Source organism: Oreochromis aureus, linkage group 3 (assembly GCF_013358895.1).
Source record: "Oreochromis aureus strain Israel breed Guangdong linkage group 3, ZZ_aureus, whole genome shotgun sequence".
Taxonomy (NCBI): Eukaryota; Metazoa; Chordata; class Actinopteri; order Cichliformes; family Cichlidae; genus Oreochromis; species Oreochromis aureus.
This window is the reverse complement of record NC_052944.1, coordinates 32,117,234-32,132,470: the sequence shown is the minus strand read 5'-3', so window position 1 is coordinate 32,132,470 and position 15,237 is coordinate 32,117,234. Positions and strand designations below refer to the sequence as shown.

General features: G+C 37.9%; 1 protein-coding gene across 1 annotated transcript; it reads left to right on the top strand.

Annotated features, from left to right (window-relative positions):
* Positions 1 to 499: 499 nt before the first annotated feature.
* LOC116336456 (complement C1q subcomponent subunit C-like) lies at positions 500 to 2,794 on the top strand. The gene is made up of 4 exons (XM_031760340.2): positions 500 to 681; positions 769 to 812; positions 2,159 to 2,287; positions 2,514 to 2,794. The coding sequence occupies exons 1-4, from the start codon at positions 500 to 502 to the stop codon at positions 2,792 to 2,794; spliced, it is 636 nt and encodes a 211-aa protein (XP_031616200.2).
* Positions 2,795 to 15,237: the final 12,443 nt, after the last annotated feature.

Below are 15,237 nucleotides of genomic sequence, written 5' to 3'. Positions count from 1 at the left end.
TTATATGCATTTATACTTATTTGTACACAAATAATACCCAAAGAGCAACATGTAGTAAAATGCTTGGGTCCAAGCTGCGGACAGGCTGCAGACGTAGCCGTGCCATTTCAGGGGGGACTACCAGGACCCTTACTGGATACTGGGTGGGAATCCAACTCGTGACTCCCACTCCAAAGGTGTGTAGTCTCAGGCTCAAACACATATATACATATAGATATAGATATAAACATAGATATATCCATTATATATTAGAGTTTGAGCTTAGACAATGGCCACTACACTGAGATTGTTTTCCTAGTAAATGTGTTATTATTTCCTCAATACGCTTCTGTTGAGTTTAACTAGTACAGACTGATAACAGCCGTACAAAAGATTTAAAAACAAAAGTTTATTAGTCTGTTAATAGTTAACATGTGAATGTTAAACAGCATAAAAGCAGGTAGATCAATCACATTAATCAGATCTCTGCAGGGTGTGTGACACTGAATCAACTTGAAAGATGGATTTTGACATTATATGCTATATTGTGCTGTTCTGTGGCTTGAGTTTAGCCCACAGTCATAATAATGCTACTGAAACAAAGTCATGCAATCCTGACATGTGCAAATTCCTGGTAGACTTTGGGGCCATAATGGAAAAAGTTAACTGTATGGAAGCTAAGCTGAAGGAAAGTGAAACCAGGCTGAAGGACACTGAAATGAGCCTAAAGGAGACTATAACCCAGCTGAAACAGGACAGTGAGACAAAGCTGAACCACACTGCAAACAGGCTGAAGGAGAGTGAAAACCAGATTTTGGAACTGCAACACAAAGGTACATCAAGGGCAATTGTATTGATTAAACTAAACACCTTTTTTTTCATAATTGTCTTTGGTTGAATCCTTAGTTTGACTGAAACTTACGTAATCATCAAGGAATAATGTGAAGAGACAGAAGCTGCATGAAAATGTGTTTATTGCCAGAGAGTAATAAAGGTACAGTTTCGAACTGCAACTTCAGCGGTGGACAGGGGAAACGACTGGACTGACAATGAATGAAAAAGCAGTCCAAAAAAAATCCCTGAAAGATCTTTACAAAACCTGGAAAACTACTGCCCAAGTAATAAAATTTGAAAGTCTAGCTCAGCAATGCAAATGTAGAGTGGGACACAGAATAACTGCATTCTCAAGGTACTCTCCTGAGGTCCAAAGCTGCAAGTTTAAACCACTTTAAAGAATCCTAAACTTTCTCCAGCACAGTTAAGTTCTGATGATCAGAAAATGATTTTTTTTTTCCTTGTCTGTTTGAGATTTATCATTATGCTTACCCAGTACTATACAAATGTACTTCAAAATGCACCAGTGAAATTAAGTTGGATTTTATGCATATACACAGGATGCTCTCTTTGCAGCTGGCAGCACATTTTTTGTACTTCTACCTTGCCAATGAACAATGAAATTTAATTCTAAAAATCTGATCTGATTTTAAGATCAAGTGAGATGAATTTCACTGCTCTGTGTCTTGACCAGTCATGCCTTTCTGATGTGTCTTGTCATAAGAGAGTTGGTTGTCATGAGCAACTGAAATCTTTTGAAAATGGTTTCAAGAAAAGTTGTTTTTTTGAGAAAGATCAGATATAATCAATTTAATAATAGGACTGGGAGATCGAACAGGTGGACACTTTAGGGTCTTTAAAACAGACACACAGTTACTATATAGAAGAATGAGATATTAGTCCCTACCAAGAATTCACAGGTATGACTGATTAGAAGGTATCAGTGAATGGACTAGTTAGGTTTAATGAAATTACAAGTATGTTGAAGGATATTATTGATATGATATTGTAACTATTGCAACTTTTAATAACAATGACCAACAGCCATGTGTTACTTACAGTGCTTGTTTTTTTGTTTTGTTTTTTTGTTTTTTTCTTAAGTTTGGCTCAGGGTGATGGTATGGCAGAAAATAGTTGTGCTAACACCCTAAAAGAGTTTGATGCCATAACGCAAAAACTCAGAGATCAAATACTGAAATACTAAGATACTCTGTCTTTTTATGACAAGTCATTATTCACAAAACTGCAGGAGACTTAAGATGAAATACATGTTTTTGTGAGGAGACAATCATAGATTTACTTTACACAAATGTATTATATTATCTTTATGATTTCTTTTCCACAGAAGCAACCAAGATAATATTCAGTGCAACGTTAAGTGGCAGTGGACATACTGGACCTTTCAACACAGATACAATCCTAGTCTACAAAGGAGTAATTACCAATATTGGCAATGCCTACAGTCCAGTAACAGGTAAGCGTTATGCAGCATTTCTTTCTTCTTCTTTTTTTTTACACAAAGCAAAAATAACACATGTAATCAGTTTATTAAATTTTACAAAGCAGTTTAAAAAGCAGACAGTTGTGACATATATATTTGGTTGAAGGACAATAAAAAGGAAATAAAATACTGCACAAATGATCTCCAGTTTGAGTTTTCAGATTATTTTTAATGTGACCACTGCTCTTCTACTCTTCAGGTGTCTTTACAGCACCCATTCCAGGTGTTTATTACTTTACCCTCTTCTATCATGCTGGAGGAAGTCATACACAATATCTGTTTCTCCATAAAAACAGTGAAGTGATTGTGATGACAAATGATCACGTGACACACAGCGACGCAACTGATAATGGAGGCAACGCGGTGTTCCTGGAGCTGCAGCAAGGGGACAAAGTGTACGTGCGCATGGCTGCAAACTCACGTGTTTGGGCATCCGAAAGCCAAACAACCTTCAGTGGTTTTTTGGTCACTCAAATGTGAGAAACCGCAAACATACATGCAAGATAACAATAACAGGATGAAGTTAAAGCATTTTTCATAGACTCACCTATGTAAAATGCACTAAAACAATGAAAGCCTTTTTCACATGTCAAAACATGCAAAGTCATTCAATCATTTCAGCTCTGTGATTAGCAACCAATACTGTAAATGTTATTTGTATAAATGAAGATTGTGAGAAGACTCAGTAAGTATGATAATCACTGTCTTTGTCACAGTGTGGGTGAAAAAAGACAGAGCAGCAGCTGTGCTTGATGTTGGTATCAAAGCACGTGTGCTGTGTAGAGATATGAGATGGTATCTTTAGGGAATAAGTCACACTCCCTCTGTGTGTTTCGTCTGTGTTTGGTTAGCAGGTCCAAATGTGATACTGACCTCTTCTGGTAGTTTCTGTGTACTGTGTAGAAATGCCACAAGAGTTTTAATTGATTTCAATTCAATGACAAACATAGTTTCTGATGAGCCTCAGAGCTGGCTGCAGTGTAGCATCACAATGGCTTACACAAATACAGACTTCAGCTATGAAGAAACATGAAATATAATATGAGTATCTTTAGCTGAGAAGTCACACTTCCTCTAAATGTGTAGTATATTTGTTATAATTTATTTTCAGGTTTCCTAGTCTGACAGCGTGATAAAGAGATCTCAGAAATACCACTACCAATTCTTGGATTTGCTGTACGGTGTAAAAGTCTTGAGACATCCCTTATTTCTTTGTTTCTTTATTTTGCTTCCTGTCTTGTATTTTTAACAGTGGTCTTAAACAATAGTTCAAAAAAATCCAGAACTTTGGATACTGGATATTGGCTATTTTTTCACTCATTTTCAGTCCAATCTTTGTACCTGACCATATTCAGAAGAATGTGTTTTTGTTTGTTTGTTTGTTTGTTTGTTTGTTTGTTTGTTTGTTTGTTTGTTTGTTTGTTTGTTTGTTTAAGCCACTTTGTCAAGGTCAACAGGACCCAAACGCAGGACTCATACATGTAATGAGAACTTAAAGCGGCAGCTTTTATTGCTGGGAAGACTTTCTATAGAAAATAAACTCTTAAAAACAAACCAAAACCTTGAACATGGAAACAGACTAAACTGGAAACTACAAAATAAAACAACACAAACTGGGAAAGCAAACCAGGAACTGAGAACTAGAACTAAGCCAGGACCGTAAAGGGAGTAAACACAGCACGGTGAGGGTACAGTGCAATAATGGACAGACAAAAACACAGGGCTTAAATACACAAGCAGGACAACGAGAGGATGGGGAACAGGTAGGAACACAGCTGGGACAAATCAGACCTAACGAGGGAAGCAAGACTAGATACACTGCACACAGGACAAGGACTAGGGAGACATAGGGAACATAGCGACAAGGGTGACATGAAATGTGGGACACAGGAAAAGCATAGAGCAGACATGGGAACAGAGGCTAAACAGAGGCTGAGAAGAACACTAAGGGAGGGAGAACAAAGATCACTGAGAACTAAAGAAAACCAAAATCATGAATAACAACAATCAACATCAACATTATTACAAAGTCTGAAACAGTAACACTCACTTTGAATCATTTAGGAAATAAAAAAGGTACCTCATAAATGGACAAACTAGTGTTATGTCTACACATCACAAACATACAAAAATGAAAAGTACAGCCCCTGCTTCCCACTAAGAGTGAATATTTTTCATGAAGTAGTGAAATGTAAAATTCAAATTTGTCATTTTCTGTTTGATTGTGCAGACAGGTAGTAGGCACAGCAACTGCATTTCCAATAAACCAAGTTCAAAAACGGAGTCTATGGCTGACGCATGTTCCTGGTTTCCAAAAGAAATTCTTCCAGTTGAAGTATGACTTGAAGATTGTTTATTTATTACAAACTGAAGACGAAACAATGAACTTTTTCCTGAATAAGCATGAAAGTTCCAAAAAATTTATCCAGGACTACCTGTGTACACGGTCAGAAAACCATGAGAATCCTAACCTCTCTGTCCATGCCCCGCTTCTTTCTAAACCACACAGCTTTTCATGCTGCCATTGCACTTACATACTTAAAGTGGTAGGCACCTCTTTTAGATTCTAATCCCAAACAGTGACATATCATTACCTGACATAAACATAACTTAAATTTTCAAATTTATTAATCCTGAAAGATCAATTATGTAACGAATCTATGTCTATCTAATCAAGTCATTTACTTGTAATGTGATCGATGGACTGCAGTCAGCCTCCTTTCCTGTCATGAAACTATTAATATACATATTGCATTTATTGCAGGTCTTTATTGTATTGCATAAAAATATTCTGCTGATTAACATCTTTGGTATCTTGCTATGGTTGTGGTCTCACATTTTTCAAACTTATCTTCAAGCATAAGGGATCGTGCAAGGTCTTAGACTTGAGAGAGCACATTTCCAACACAGAGGCAGTTCTTTACATATGACAAAGAATCACAAAAACAAACAGAATCAGAATCAGAATCACGTTTATTGGCCACGTATATGTGCAAACACATATAAGGAATTTGGTTCCGGTAGATGGTGACTCTCAAGCACAGCAATGTAAATCACAACAATATGTAAACAACACAATGTACACACACACACACACACACACACACACACACACACATCTCTCTTTCTCACTCTCTCTCTCTCTATACATACATATATATATATATATGTATATGTACACATGCACACATACATACACAAAGGTGTATAAACCAACCTTAAATAACCTAGGATTTAGGTGTATATAACCTAAATCTTATATACATAAAATACAGAAATGAAATGAGGTGGAATGAATACTACAGAATGTACATAAGGTGCAGTTTGCAGTCTGGCAGTGGGAGCAGTGTGACAGTTCAACTGTTTAGAAGGGAGATGGCGAGGGGAAAGAAACTGTTCCTGTGTCGGGTGGTCCTGGTCTGCAGGCTTCTGTACCGTCTGCCAGAGGGCAGCAGGTCAAAAAATCTGTGTCCAGGGTGTGAGGGGTCTGTGATGATTTTCCCTGCGCATTTCCTGGTTCTTGAGAGGTACAGATCCTGGATGGAGGACAGTGGGACGCCGATGATCCTTTCTGCTGCCCGTACAGTCCGCTGCAGTCTGCTCCTGTCCTGTTTAGTGGCTGCACCATACCAGACTGTGATGGAGGAGCACAGGACAGACTCAGTGACCGCAGTGTAGAACTGGATCAGCAGCTCCTGTGGAAGACTGTACTTCCCCAGTTGTCTCAGGGAAGTACTAATCCTAAACAACAAAAACTAAACTAAAGATTATAAAAAAGACTAAAATGTGATATAATGATATAAAGCAAATATACAGTTTTTCATCGTTTCTCACATGTGAGTGACCAACACACACCCAGTAATTTACAAATGCTGTTTTCAAATGTGTATTTGACTGGGTTTTGCTAATGTGAAAGTTTAAGACTAATTTGAAATATTTGAAGGCAAACCGTGGTTTTTTGCTAAAACCTCTTTGGATGTCATTGATTATCACATTTCTATAAGTAGGAAAAATTCTGCCCTCTGTGTATAATTGTTCAATATACAAAACCAATATAATCCTCTGGATAAGACATATCGAATACACTGTTTACATTTAAGCTGTTTGTGTTGGCTACTAAAATTCTATGTTTGCTCTTTCTGCTGATAAACAGTTTGTTGACAGGACCTAAAGTTCAGGGTCAGTGAAAATGATAAAAGTTGGACTGACACAGATAGAAACTGAAGAGCTGCAGAAAGAAGATCATTTTTATGTTTTTATGTCAAGTTTGAGGCAATAACAGGCCCCAAATGCAGGACTTCCTGAGAAGCAACAGTGCATTTATTTACAGTGAAAAGGAAAAAAACTTGTGCAAAGTGCAAAACAGTTCTAATAAACGTGATCTTCTCTGTGATGATTTCCCGACTCCTGTGATGTGATTTCCTCCCTCGATCTGTGGTGCTCAAAACTCCTTCAGAATATTTACAAGTGGTGCTCCACACTCTCCCGTTTGATCTCCTGGCAAAACAAAACAAGAGTTTCCTGCCCTTCTCTCCACAATGAAGGGCAGGAAATCATTCACCTCCGTGATCCAGCATGGACTGAAGCTCAGCCACTCACGCACACACATGCACAACTGCATGGAGAGGGAGAAGAGAAGAACAACAGGATCAAAACCAAAACACAATGGCAGATCGACCAGTGAGGATCGGAGGACCATGACAATTTACGGTTGCAGATATATTTTAAAGTTTTACATTAAATAGCAATATCTCTTTGTTGTAACACAGAATTGAGATTTACAAAGACATAATATTTACACCTGCCAACATAATCGCAAACCAAATTTCATTTTATTCAGTTATTTAATAATTCAGTGTCATGATTACTGCACATCTATGTTTACATTTCCTGCTTTATGTAATCGCTTATGTTGAAATGGTCTAAAAGTCTGCAATTTTGCACAAGCAATACTTACATAAGGTGCAAGGAGATATTAATAACAACTAGGCTATCATGAACAACAGAAAAGCAGCTACGGGAATTATTTATAATAAGAAGTGAGGGGAGAGAGTGATACAAAATCAGCTACAAAGATGAATTTTGCCATTTTAAGGCTTATTTCTTTATTCTGTGGCTTGAGTTGAGTCTGAAAGACAGAGATTGGAAGAAATAGATTGTTGTGTCTCTCAGTCCATTGGTTTTTGGCAGTCAGAGTCTGACAATTTGTGACCAATACATGGAAAAAACAAGACCAGTCTGTGAGCCATCTGGTATGTTGTCAGAAACAAGACAAGTCTCTCTTAAGAATAGGAGTCTCTTGATTGCATCAATCAATACAGTCTGCAGAGGTCGCCAGTCACACCACTGGATACAAAACAAGTCTTTGAGCTAATGCTCATCAGGTATGAGAGGGTATACTTTTAACCTTCACTTTTCATAGCCTCTAAATGTAAAAATACTGTTACACAGAGTGCTTCAAGGAGGTCAGGCAGGTCCAGAACTGCACAAACAACAGGACTAAACTGTTTCAAGTTTTTGGTAGAGCTATCTTGATGTGGGTAGGTGCCTGGAAAGGCACACATGAATAGTAAGAATTGTATTCTGTGTTCTGTAATTCTACTTATTCCTTTATTTTCCATTTATTTTTGCACGCTTCATAAATTCCCCTTTTCCTATCAAAACATGAAGAAATGAAGGTCTGATTGAGACTTTGCATATTCCTGTATAGTAAAGACTAACAGGATGTTCATAATTATTAAGCAGTCTGGCATGCTGTCCTAACGTGTGACATGTCCTAAACAAGTTTGGTGCCTTGAAGGTGAAACTGAAAGATTAAAGAAAGAGAGATAAATGGAAAAGTATCATTTATAATTTACTTGTGCATGTAACACAGAGGAAAATGCAGTTTTCCTGCAGCTGCAGCAAGACCACCAAAGTTAGGCCGATGTATGCAAAACTCATAACTCATAGTCACTGGGTCTTACACACATGCTGTGCAACCCCCCCCCCACCACCACCACCTTTGGGCTTTTCCAAACATGGTATGAGTTGGGTTGAGTTAACTCTGGTGGAATTGTCAGAAACAGAAGACTGCCAACCACCACACCTGAAAGTACTAGCTTTGATTGCCACCTTAGTTCACAACCTCAAATCTACACACTGCACAAACAGACACAAGTATAATTGTGTCATATGTTTATTTCAGGATATGCAAACACCCTGTACATTCACATACTAACAGTAGTACACAAAAATGACACCGGGCCTTCATAACCACCTAATAAAATAATTACAGATAAGTATGCACCTTCATCACACCTTCAGACTGCAGATGGTTTTATATTTAATGGTATTAACAGCTGAAAGACAAGAAAATGCTGACAACTGTTTTATAATTGTTTTACATGTGCTTAAAAATGGATTCCAGTTAAAGGCCAGAGTAGCTATAGCACAGCACGTGGAGAACAAGACTGAATCACAGTAATGAAGACTTCCCAATTACAATAAAACATGCGTAAGATTCACTCTTTATGTTAATTGTGTTGAAATATTTAACCAAATTGACAAAGACTAAAGCCAACATTCTAAAAATGACAACAATGACTGACAATGATGACTTTGAACATTTACTCAAATTATTTGAACAGGAACTCACCGTTACATTTAATAAACAGGAAGACAGCTACTCAGAGCTGCCCCATTCAGCAAGCTCTGTAGGATACATTTATTCATTTGTTTGACTTTTGAGCTTGAGATTATACTTGAAAAGCCCAATTGACTAATTAGTACATCAACTAGTGCAAAACTGTGGCTACATGCAGGGCATATTGCTTGGCATTTGCTGTTGGTATTTCTCAAAATGCACAGGGCGGCAGCGGTTTTCAACATTATTGCAGGCCACAATCACAGGCTTTTGCTGTGATATCACATTAAGTTCACAACCATTTAGAAACTGGATGTCATGTACCAGTATGTTTGAACTGCTGATGCACAAGTTATCTGGGAAGGCATTAATTAGGCGTCGACCATTTCGGCTGCAGATCCCATCGATATTCACCCGATCTCTGCTCTCGATGAAGGACTGCACTGGAGTTCTGCACCAGAGGCCTTTCTTTTTCAAATATCTGTAAAATCAGTATTCCATTACACAGTAATCAGGATACATTACACATTACTCATTAAACATCTTCACGTGACCTAGTTAAATCGCAAATCAGTTATCCTCTTGATGACAACAAAGATAATAATAATCATCATCATCACGTTATTTTTTTTTTTAGCTGTCTGCATATTATATTCGTTTGGTCGTTACAAGGAGGGAACTATTAATTTTTTAACTCACTTCTCCCACTCTTTTGGCATACTTCGGTTAAATTCATCTTGAAGGATGTGTCTCTTGATAAATTCGTCATATTGACTTCGGGAGCTTCTGTCTTGACAAGGTAAAGAGTTCGTAGTGCCCAGATGGACAAGGGCTACAGTGACCATGGCAGTCAAGACAGCAATGTTCATTTTGTCTACAGTGAAAGAAAGAAAACAACATTGACCGAGTAATGTGTTTAAAATCAATTTAGCTGGGATGATGAATAGCAGTACTAGTCTGTGTTATTCTTTTACAATAGACATCTGATATTATCATTATTATTTGTACATTGAGACAAACAAGCAGGGCTGATGAAAACTGAACTTTTGTAATAACTGAGTCAGTCATTTTTCCTTTTCCATATTTGCTTTTTATTATTCCTGTAAAGTAGGACAGCACTTCCAAGTGTTCCTAATGAAGAGGCACATTTAGAAAATAAAAAAAAAATTTCACATTCACACACACACACAGACGAATCATAAACAACATTAAATGAATATGTAGAGCAACAGAATAAGAGACAGAAAAGTTGGCTTACCTTTCTTTGATGTGGTGTTGGGGAAATGAAGTGGGGCTGTAGTCTGTTAAAATTCCATTTCTCTTTTCCTCTTTTATAAGCTTTCATCACAACCAAACATCCTCCCTAAACAACAGCCAATCAGAACAGTCCAAGGGAAGGCAGATGTATATAAGACAAAAGACATTAAGACAAGCTGTAAAGGAAATATTAAAAAAAATATATAAATGCTGCTTATCCAAGTTTTAGTTGTTGCAGTGTTTCCCAGATGGTTTTGTTTTGGCTTTTTGGGGTTTTTTTTTTTTTTTTTTTTTTTAAATTGGAGGGAATGTTTGTGCTACAGACCACAGGCTGATTATTGATAGATGATGTATCTTTTTTTTTTTTTTTTTAAAAAAGCAGAGCGACGTTAGAGACTTTTTCAGTCCCTTAAAAGGTTGTATTTTTTTTTTTTTTAAGTTATATTTTGTCCATTTGCCATTATAACCATAAAAAAGTACCTAATTCAAAGGATGAATCAGTGTAGTGTCTACACCAGAGGCAGAGAATTCCAGGCCTCAAGGGCCAGTGTCCTGCAGGTTTTAGATCTCACCCTGGGTCAACACACCTGAATCAAATGATTAGTTCATTACCAGGTCTCTGGAGAATTTCAAGACATGTTGAGGAGCTAATTTAGCCATTTAAATCAACTGTGTTGGATCAAAGACACATCTAAAATGTGCAGGACAGTGACCTTTGAGAACTGGCATTCCCCCACACCTGGTGGACACATACCCAGTGGCGTGTCTAGAAAATTTTTGTTGGGGGGGCCAGGTAGGGGCACGGATTTGGAGAAGGGTGGCAGATGTAATTGGCAGATAATGTTAAAAAAAATTCTACCAACAGTTAACCATCATTCAATAACCTTGTAAACCTAATAACTGAGTTTGCTTTTGACTCTTATTAGAATGAGGTTTTAACCACTACGGTGCAAAGTTTTTAGATACTACGCTGATGAAGTACAAGAGATACAATCAGTGCTTTGTCAGTGTTTACTCAGCATTCAAGGACAGCAATATTTGCATAGTATTTTTACTGACATATAGTGCACATATGTTTGGGCACAAACATTTTTGAATATTAAAATACAAACATTTTTAACATACAATTGGCAAATTAGCCAATGCCAATGCAAAACTTTATCTTCTTTTTTTAATAGGCAGATAATCTTCTCACAAATTGGTGTTTGATTTTGAAACAGGAAAAAAGTGGGGAAACAAATGAAAAGACTAACATTTGAATGAAACATGAAAGCAAGTAAATACTTTCTATGCAGCTTTTACAGCTGTGGCTCCAGCAAACATCAGCTGATACTAGAAATTAATATTAAATAAATTCTAACAACAGCTGATCAAGCTTAAACGTGCTGCTGTTGTTTAGCGCGACATCTGCTGGTTTCCTCTTTCTGGCACAAAGTGGGCGATAAATAAACAAGAGAGAAAAGCTGATCAGCTGATCATTGATCAGTTTCATGATTGAAGTAGCAACAGGAGAGAGAGGGGGAGAGAATGAGAGAAGAAGAGGCAGCTGTGCAGCAAAGACAGAATAACTCCAGCTTTGTGTCTTTTTCATTCAAGTACGGGACAAACTGCGTCTCTTCTCAGCTCAAGACAAAACCTGTAATATTTTCTCTGAATGAGGGACCATTCCATTTTTTAAGGAGCCGTTGGCAACTCTACAAACTAACCTTACGAATAAAATAAAGTTCAACATCAGTTACATCCAGTGTTGGGACTAACGCGTTATTAAGTAACGCGTTACAGTAACTACGTTATTATTGTGGTAACGAGCACGGTAACTAGTTATTATGCCAAAACCAGGAACGCGTTACTCGTTACTGGGATTTAGATAGGCTCGTTACTCGTTACTTGTGGTGGTGGATATCACGGAGCTTCCACAGATTCAATAACATTAGCAAGTGGTGGAGGCCAGCAGGTGGATGAAGGAAAAGGAGGCAAGAGGAGAGACCAAGCGGCCGCCGGTCCGCGTGTCAGGTGAACTGAACTTCAGGTAAGAAGTTATGACCTGCAGTCTATCGGAGTCAGATATAAACCAAGTTTAGGTGGAGTTTATTTTCGGTATGCTGACATTTTCGTACTGCGTGTTAGCTAGCATGACGGAGTTTCTATACAGCTGTGTGGGTGCTATGTTACTGATGTTGAACTTTATTTTGTTCATACGGTTAATTATTAGAGTTTCCAACCGTCCCCTAAAAACAGAATCGTCTCGTATTCAGAGAAAATATTACGCGCTTTCATACTGAGGTGAAAAGGAACACAGTTTGTCCCGGACTTCAGCTACAATGAAAAGACACAAAGCTGAAGCTGCACAGCTGCCTCTTCTTCTCTCATTCTCTCCCGTTTCTACTTCAATCATGAAACTGATCAATGATCAGCTGATCGGCTTTCTCTCTTGTTTATTTATCGCCCACTTTGCGCCAGAAAGAGGAAACCAGCGGATGTCGCGTTAAACAACAGCAGCACGTTTAAGCTTGATCAGCTGTTGTTAGAATTTATTTAATATTAATTTCTAGTATCAGCTGATGTTTGCTGGAGCCACAGCTGTAAAGCTGCTGGTCATGATATTGGTTTGGATATCTGGTGAGAGGGAAACATGCAGATGAAATCAGGAGATGTCCTTACTGAATCATCAGAGCTGAACAGATGATGGAGAAACAGGTTTACCTTTTTAGGTGACATGGATGAGTTGAAGGGACGTTATGAACTGTTTCTGAGAGACAAATAACACCAGGATCCTTTTCTACATAGCTGACAGCTGGTAACTGTGCAGGGGCGGATCTAGCAAAGTGTTGCCAGGGGCCAGGTAGGGCATTAACAGGAAAGGGGGCACAAGGAAATACTTTTCTTTATTATTCTCATTGAAAATGTCTCGCTTTTAAAAAATAATTATCTGAGTCTTACAACAAACGATTGATAGATTGATACATATATACCATCAGAACAGTGTACATCACTGTCACAACAGTGTTTATTTTCATTCAAAGGCTTTATGATTTTTCCTATAATGGTGGGCGGTCTCTTGTCAAAATGCCGGGGACGATTTTTTGTCCCAGTCCAGCTCTGTATGCAGCTCATCTGCAGTCTGGTGTTACCTACATCTTCCTATTCAGAAGGCAGAATTTCCAAGTTCTGAGTACAATCAAAAGCACCACGACTGCAGTTTTTGTGTTGGATGTAAAAGCAGGCTAGAATCATGGCGGCAGTCAACGATAGTCCAGGCGTGGGATTTCTCTCGTGGAAATGTGCACATTATTTTTCCTTTCTGTTGGTAGGTGGCACAGTGCACTTGTGGCAAGTAAGCAAGCTAGAAGACTGGCAGTCTGGCTGGGTATCCAGTTACGGAAGCAACACATTAACAAGAGAATTCTGAGTAAAACCAAAGTTACTTTCCTAGTAACTCGTTACTTTGAAAGTAACGAGTAACTTGAAGTAACTGAGTTACTTTTTTAGAGAAGTAACTAGTAATGTAACTAAGTTACTAATTTAAAGTAACTTACCCAACACTGGTTACATCATAGCACCCACCCAGCTGTATAGAAACTCCGTCATGCTAGCTAGTACGCAGTAAGAGTTATTGTAACTGACTGTAAAAAGTCAGCACAACGAAAATAAACTCCACCAAAACTTGGTTTATATCTGACCCAGATAGACTGCAGGTCATAACTTCTTACCTGAAGTTCAGTTCACCTGACACTCGGACTGGCGGCTGCCTCGGGTCTCTCCTCCTCCTGCCTACCCTTCCCTCATCCACCTGCTAGCCGCCGTGGAAGCTCCGCCATGCTCGATGGCCAGTCCAGCTATGTTAAACTGTTAATCTTTCGCCGAAAAACTGTTTTCTGTGGCGCTGTCTTTCGTGCTTGGCTCTCCTACCTTTGCTAACATGATGCTCATAGCGCAGAAGCCGATGCTGCATTCACTTACACTCGGATATCTGAGCTTCACTGTGAAGACATAATCGTACATTTGATATTTCATTGGATTTTATTGTTTTGGCTTCGGGGTGGCACCTGGGGTGGCCAGTCTGATTGAGGCCACCCCGCTGGACACGCCACAGCACATACCAAAAACAGATTAAATCTTTGGTGTGTCTTTGTAACTTTCAGTACTATGGAGATCATTTAAAGATTATGGGAGGCTTCATACAGTTCATACTAACAGCTAATACTACAACTTAGCAAAGAATTTAAAATGTTACTTTTAGATACTTCTTTATTGGCATCCTGCTTAAAAATAATAATGATTTCACCACATTATCAATAGTTAATCTAAAAGAGAACATTATACCAGATGACAAATGGTATTAAGTAACTAAAACTGTAAAGAATTACTTATATTATAACAACCCTAAACGACAAACAGAACATTTTTCTCTAAGTAGAAAAAATGGTCTCTGTTCAAGCTGTTTCACCACCAGTATAACCCACTGGAATCATGTCTAGTAGATGGTTTATGTTTTAGCTGTTTGCTTTGGCTGCTAAAATACTGTGCTTGCTCTTTGTTATAGTAAACAGTTTGTTGATATAACTTAAAGTTCAAGGTCACTGATCATGCTAGAAGACTCTGACACAGAAAGAAACTGAATTTCTGCAGAAGGGAGATAATTTAGAATAGAATAGAATAGAATAGAATTCAACTTTATTGTCATTGCACATGTCACAGGTACAGGGCAACGAAATGCAGTTTGCATCCATCCAGAAAGTGCTTTAGTCGTGATATAGATATATTACAATATAAATTAGCAATAATAGAGATGTGTAAGTATATTACAGAAATGGGTCTATTATGGTATGTTATAATGTACACAGTGTGAAGTATGTTATGAATATTCTATAACTATAAGTATGTACAGGCTGTAGTGAGTACAAGCTATGTACAGGCTATGAACAGGGTATAAATATGAAATAAAAACTATACAGAAATCTGAGATATACAGTTATACAGAATGTGAACTATGTAAGTTATAAACAGTTGTGGGATTAAAAATTATCGTATGTACAGAATG

What these genes read in the sequence shown, in the direction of transcription:
- LOC116336456 (XM_031760340.2), top strand. Translation starts at nt 500, where the DNA reads ATGGATTTTGACATTATATGCTATATTGTGCTGTTCTGTGGCTTGAGT. An exon ending in CTGAAGGAAAGTGAAACCAG is followed by an intron (nt 682 to 768) that starts GCTGAAGGACAC and finishes CACTGCAAACAG; the next exon opens with GCTGAAGGAGAGTGAAAACC. An exon ending in TGCCTACAGTCCAGTAACAG is followed by an intron (nt 2,288 to 2,513) that starts GTAAGCGTTATG and finishes TCTACTCTTCAG; the next exon opens with GTGTCTTTACAGCACCCATT.